The 6,243-nt window shown below is 44.4% G+C and overlaps 1 protein-coding gene across 1 annotated transcript; it reads left to right on the plus strand.

Annotated features, from left to right (window-relative positions):
- Positions 1–237: 237 nt before the first annotated feature.
- Positions 238–5,458, plus strand: LOC127311509 (beta-glucosidase 7-like). The gene is made up of 11 exons (XM_051341942.2): positions 238–592; positions 766–824; positions 1,351–1,426; positions 1,538–1,609; positions 1,703–1,790; positions 2,077–2,320; positions 2,411–2,526; positions 2,641–2,858; positions 2,953–2,984; positions 4,738–4,840; positions 4,931–5,458. The coding sequence occupies exons 1-11, from the start codon at positions 367–369 to the stop codon at positions 5,209–5,211; spliced, it is 1,515 nt and encodes a 504-aa protein (XP_051197902.1). The 5' UTR covers positions 238–366; the 3' UTR covers positions 5,212–5,458.
- The last annotated feature ends 785 nt before the right edge of the window (positions 5,459–6,243 follow it).

Raw genomic sequence — 6,243 nt, forward strand, 5'->3', positions numbered from 1 at the left:
GGATAGACGACGATACCAAGGAGATTTGATTCCCTAGCTATCCTTTCCCAGGGTGTATTTTTTGTATATCAACAAATTCTGTTGACCCCCATGTGGTACATCAACGGATCAACCCCTACCAGATGAGCACAAACAACCGTTGTCGTTTTCAAGATGGCGTCCCTGATGAAAGAAAATGACCAAGCGTCTTGATCTGCAGAGATTCGACGAGTAACCAATGGCTGGCAGCACGTGTCCGATCTGTACTGCTAACCCAACCTCCCTCCCCAGCACATGCAACACGGGCTGCTGTCCACGACGCATGCTCCGTCTGCCCACAAATAGAACAGAGTGGCCATGATCTGCTAAGTGAGCTCAAGCTGGAAGATGGTCCCGAGGCGCATACTGCTGCTTCTGCTCGCGCTTGCGGCCGCGTACCATGGCGGAGGAGCGCCACGCGCGCAGGCCGCCGGCTGGCTGGGCGGTCTGAGCCGGGCGTCGTTCCCAAAGGGGTTCGTGTTCGGGACGGCGACGTCGGCGTACCAGGTAGAGGGCATGGCGGCCGGAGGCGGCCGCGGGCCCTCCACCTGGGACGCATTCGCTCAAACCCCAGGTGATCTACATTCATCCATTTGCTTGCTGCCCCGTTACGCTAGGTACAGTAGATTCTTAAGCAGTTGAACACTCGACTTACTTAAGAATTTAAAAGTGGCATTCAGAATAAGCATTCTTCTTTCATCCGATCTGCAGTGTCATCCTCTTACCTTGTCCTGCAATGATAAACAGGAAATATTGTGGGAAATGCAACTGCAGACGTTACTACGGATCAATATCATCATTACAAGGTACATACTAGTTAGTACTTCCTCCATCCAAAAAAGAATGTCGCATTTGTCCAAATTTAAATGTATTTATACATTAAACTGTGTCTAGATAAATTTAAGTTTAGATAAAGCTGTGATATTCTTTTTTAAGAAGGAGGGGAGTGCCACATCTTGAAGGTAGTTGTCTTTAATCCCAACTTCAAGCCCACATGATGAAGTCGTTCAGTTTCATTTTATTGAAGGGATGATGGGCCTGTTTGTTTGGCCTTGATATTAGGTGGCTTATTTCCATGGAAAGCTAAAACAAGGCCAACATAGTTGATGTATTTTTGTATAAACTTGACAAAACTTAAAATAGTTTGACTTAAAACAAACATACAACTTTCAGTTGATTGGGAACGGAGGGAGTAGCTATCTCCCGATGTGCATTATTGACTGTAAATAGTATGTTGTATGCATATACTTCTTCTGGAGAACAGTAAAACATCTGCACGGTTGTCGAGAAATAACTCAAGAGCCTGACATTTGATTCTTTATGCTGGTACAGGAAGATATAAATCTCATGAAAGGATTAAATTTAGATGCCTATCGGTTTTCAATCTCATGGTCCAGAATCTTCCCAGGTATACCGAATTTGATCGGAGTTGTAGCATGCTCGTACTTAACTCCGGTATTTTTCTAAGCGAACGCAGTTTGTTAATTACGTGCCACTGATTCACCTTTGATTTCCGAAGATGGTGAAGGAAAAGTTAACGAAGAAGGTGTAGCATATTACAACAATCTGATAGACTACCTGCTTCAGAAAGGTACATCATAACTAAGCCTCTGTTTCAATCTTTGGAACTTCCATAGGGAACCCGAATGCACTGACATCTGATGTTTCCATTAAAACCAAGCAGGCATTACTCCTTATGCCAATCTTTACCACTCTGATCTCCCTCTTGCACTTGAGAAGAAGTATGGAGGCTGGTTAAGTTCAAAGACGGGGTATGTTCTTCAAACTACTATTTTCTAGTATTTCAATTTACTCATGTGCTAGATTTGACTTATCGTTTCAGTGTTATTGGAGAATTACAGTTTGGAATTAGAATCATACAAGTTAAAACTAAAATTTGTGACTTCACTTGTTGGTAAATGAAAATAAAGAATGTGTTCTTTTGGTATGTTTACACAAAAGTATATACTGCACAATATACAAGCACTCAGTATGTTTGTCACCTGTTGGCAAGCGTAGAATGTTATACCTCTGATGGACATGCTATTTATCTTGTAGGGAAATATTCACAAACTATGCCGACTTCTGTTTTAAGACTTTTGGCAATCGAGTAAAGCACTGGTTTACATTCAACGAACCTCGGATAGCTGCATTCCTTGGCTATGATATAGGGAGCATTCCTCCTCAAAGGTGCACCAAATGCGCTGCAGGTGGAAACTCAGCTACGGAACCTTACATTGTCGCTCATAATTTTCTCTTAGCACATGGTTATGCAGTTGCAAGGTACCGGAATAAGTATCAGGTACTCTTTCACTAGTATGGTATGATGAGCAGCCTTCGGGAGTGTAGTTTGATGGAATGATAACTGAAACCGAACAATATAAAAATGTAGGCAGCTCAGCGAGGGAAGGTCGGAATAGTTCTGGACTTCAACTGGTACGAGGCTCTTACCAACTCAACTGAAGACCAAGCAGCAGCTCAAAGAGCAAGAGACTTCCATGTTGGTTGGTAAGGACATACAAGTATCGTCTGACAAAGCGTCCGGCTGAGATTAACTTTGATGTTTTCTGTTAGCATATCAATGTTAATACTATCATCAACGGTTGCATTGGATGCACGCAGGTTTGTTGACCCACTAATCAATGGACAGTACCCACAGATAATGCAAGACCTTGTGAAAGAGAGATTGCCAAGGTTCACTCCTGATCAAGCTGAAGTAGTCAAGGGCTCAGCAGACTATATTGGGATTAATCAGTACACAGCTAGCTACATGAAGGGACAGAAATTGCTGCAGCAGCCTCCGACTAGCTACTCAGCCGATTGGCAGGTTGATTATGCCTGTGAGTATCTTGTCATATTAACCTGTAGGTTTTGCATCAATGTATATATTGCGATATTGCTAATTTATCTTATATTATGGCCTAACTTTTGCAGTTGAACGCAATGGCATACCAATTGGACCCAAGGTATTTTCTTAGCTGCAACCTTTATAAGCTTTACTAGCAAAAGTGCCCGTGCGTTGCACTGGGAAAAATATTATCATTGTCGATGTTGGTCACACTTTTTCCTAACCGTGAAGAACATAATCAATTATAAGACCCCATCGCTGCATTGACTTGTAAAACTGCAGATATGTAGATGGTGGACGCCACCCTTATATAAATTTTAGTAAGATATGAATCCAAATGAATTTACAGCTAAAATAAATTTTTATTGATGGGCAATGAAGAATGTGACTTCATTTTTATTAGTACACGAAGAAAATAACTATTATGAATTTATTTTATTAATGGGACGAAGAGTTCTTGACCGGAAGTTAGATCCGCTGCTACTATCTAAAATTAGGGTTGTTTTATGGTGCGCTAACGTCCAAAACAAAATGTCCTTCTTAACGGTTCGGCTGGGCTTAAAATTGTAGCATGGCAAAGTCTGACGCAAAGGAAAAAACTAAAATATCCCAGCAGCCAAGCCGACCAAGGCCCAGGATAGCAAGTACAAATCCTAACCTTATCTTCTCCCCTAGAGCTCAGAACGCAGACACGCTTAATTGGCCGCCGCTAGCTCCGCCTCTGGCCGGCGCCCGCTGATGTGCCCCATCCGTCCATCGACGCCTCGGCTGCCCCAACTGACGCCTACCACCGTCGGCTCCTCTATTCTCCATCGCCGCTCCGTGTCCTCATCCACCTCCACCTCTCCCTCCTAATAATTGGATCTTTCCTTAGCCGTCTCTGATATTCTTTCCTACCTTTCCTTCCTCACAGGACATGGGGGTTAACTTTTGGATCTTTTCTTAGATCCTGGTGCTTGCAGATTGTTGCTTTCCAAGGAGGCCTGTTGATAATCCAGAAATTTACCTATATAAATCGGCAGAACTTGACATGAAGGAGCGATGTGGGACTATTAAACATAGAATAGGTGTGTCTCCCTTGCTCATCGGAGTAATTCCGGCAGAAAGCCCATAAAAAAATTGGAAACAGTGGCCCAGCATGCCCTAGCTGGACGCGAGCAGGGTCCGTTCCGAGCAACGATGAACAGAAGCAAATAATAATGAACCGGTACAGGGTAGTTTGATGTATTATGTGATTTGGTGGGAGGGCAAAACGGTCCAAAAAAAGCGTTGACGAAACTTTTTGGCAGAAACATAGAATAGGTGTGTCTCCCTCGCTCATCGGAGTAATTCCGGCAGAAAGCCCATAAAAAAATTGGAAACAGTGGCCCAGCCTGCCCTAGCTGGACGCGAGCAGGGTCCGTTCCGAGCAACGATGAACAGAAGCAAATAATAATGAACCGGCACAGGTAGTGTGATGTATTATGTGATTTGGTGGGAGGGCAAAACGGTCCAAAAAAAGCGTTGACGAAACTTTTTGGCAGAAACATAGAATAGGTGTGTCTCCCTCGCTCATCGGAGTAATTCCGGCAGAAAGCCCATAAAAAAATTGGAAACAGTGGCCCAGCCTGCCCTAGCTGGACGCGAGCAGGGTCCGTTCCGAGCAACGATGAACAGAAGCAAATAATAATGAACCGGTACAGGGTAGTTTGATGTATTATGTGATTTGGTGGGAGGGCAAAACGGTCCAAAAAAAGCGTTGACGAAACTTTTTAGCAGAAACCTTAGCTCCTTTATTATTAGGTATAGTTTTTCTTCGACCACTCCATACTTGCACTGTTGAGTTCAAAATCAATATGATAAAATTCTTGTCGATGCGTCAATCTCTACAGGCGAACTCTGACTGGCTTTACATCGCCCCGTTTGGGATGTACGGATGTGTGAACTACATCAGGCAGAAATATGGAAATCCAGCCGTCGTGATAACTGAAAACGGTACCTGATACTGCTCCATATCTATGTAATTATCTGGCTTTCGACTTAATACCTGGCATGCTCTCAGTCATATTGTCACCTTGTCAACAGGAATGGATCAACCTGGTAACCTTACCCGTGATGAGTACTTGAACGATGTCACCAGAGTTCAGTTCTTCCGGAGCTACCTTAACGAGCTGAAGAAGGGCATCGACGATGGTGCGAACGTGGTTGGCTACTTTGCGTGGTCTCTCCTCGACAACTTCGAGTGGGGATCTGGCTATACATCCAAATTTGGCATTGTGTACGTTGACTTCAACAGCAGCACCCTCGAACGGGCCCCGAAGGCGTCAGCCTACTGGTTCAGAGACCTGCTGCATGTCAAACACTGATGGAGTGCAGTGCAGTGCGTGTGAATTCTTGTCATCATCACCCCGTCGAGTTTCTCCCAACCATTTTCTGGATGGCAGCAGGATTAAGAGCTAGCTCTGTTCAAGGGCTACCAAATGGAAATAATTAAAACATGCATCTCAAAAAATGGAAATAAAACGTCGTGCATACGAATTCATTGTTTCATCTGATGTGTTATATATGGTCACAATGCCATCTAGCATGCATCTAGAAAGATTTTGCTTCCCTTCTGATAACATGGCACCAGAAGATTTATAAGACCAAGTGCTATCCTTTCCGACAGTTTCGCGGACGACATTATTGACCTTTGATCGAATAACTGCAACCATTAGGGAATCAGCTCACACTGTAATCCGATAACGGCGAAAAACTGTCAAACCAAGAGAGTTGAACAGAGGCTTTGTTTTCGGCGTCAAATGCTTGTTTGATCACTAGAACCAAAATCGGGATCAACTTTCTTCTCTTCAGCGGTACAACAGCGAACTTTTATGATGGCAATGCAGGACAAGGACGGGCCGGGATCACAGGAGCGTCTCCTGTCTCCTGCCGACCTGCCCTGTGTAATGTCCATTGCAAGCAGCAGCACGCGTGAGGTTCTTGTGAGTTAGTGCTAGGTACTTATGCAGTACTATGGCTTAATGTTGAATGTGGACTGCTATTTCGTGTAGTGTAGACGGGTCTTACGGACGCCGACGGTACGCTGCAGTAGTCAGCTCAGCTGTGGAGATTTTTGTGGTTGGGTGCAGCGGAGTTAGTTGGTGGTCGCCGGCGGTGCGTGGCCGGCAGATAGCCATCCATCGTTCAGAAACCATTTGTCCGCGTGTGGAACGCATGACTAAAATGTAGCTTAAGCTGGGAATTGTACTACGAGGCCGACCTGAATAGTGAATACTTCCTTTTTTTGGTAGGTTGGAGCTTAGCTCCCTGTCCGGGGACGCGACCCGGCGTTTATGTGATCACGACAAGTTGCCTTGTCACAGTTTTAAAACGTGCTACCTCTGTTTTGAAATAGT

Source organism: Lolium perenne, chromosome 7 (genome assembly GCF_019359855.2).
Source record: "Lolium perenne isolate Kyuss_39 chromosome 7, Kyuss_2.0, whole genome shotgun sequence".
In the NCBI taxonomy this organism is placed as follows: Eukaryota; Viridiplantae; Streptophyta; class Magnoliopsida; order Poales; family Poaceae; genus Lolium; species Lolium perenne.

Excerpts from the sequence above, each read along its gene's own strand:
- LOC127311509 (XM_051341942.2), top strand. The coding sequence starts at position 367 with ATGGTCCCGAGGCGCATACTGCTGCTTCTGCTCGCGCTTGCGGCCGCG. Across the intron at positions 1,427-1,537 it reads ATGGTCCAGAATCTTCCCAG|ATGGTGAAGGAAAAGTTAAC; the intron begins GTATACCGAATT and ends TGATTTCCGAAG. Across the intron at positions 2,985-4,737 it reads GCATACCAATTGGACCCAAG|GCGAACTCTGACTGGCTTTA; the intron begins GTATTTTCTTAG and ends CAATCTCTACAG.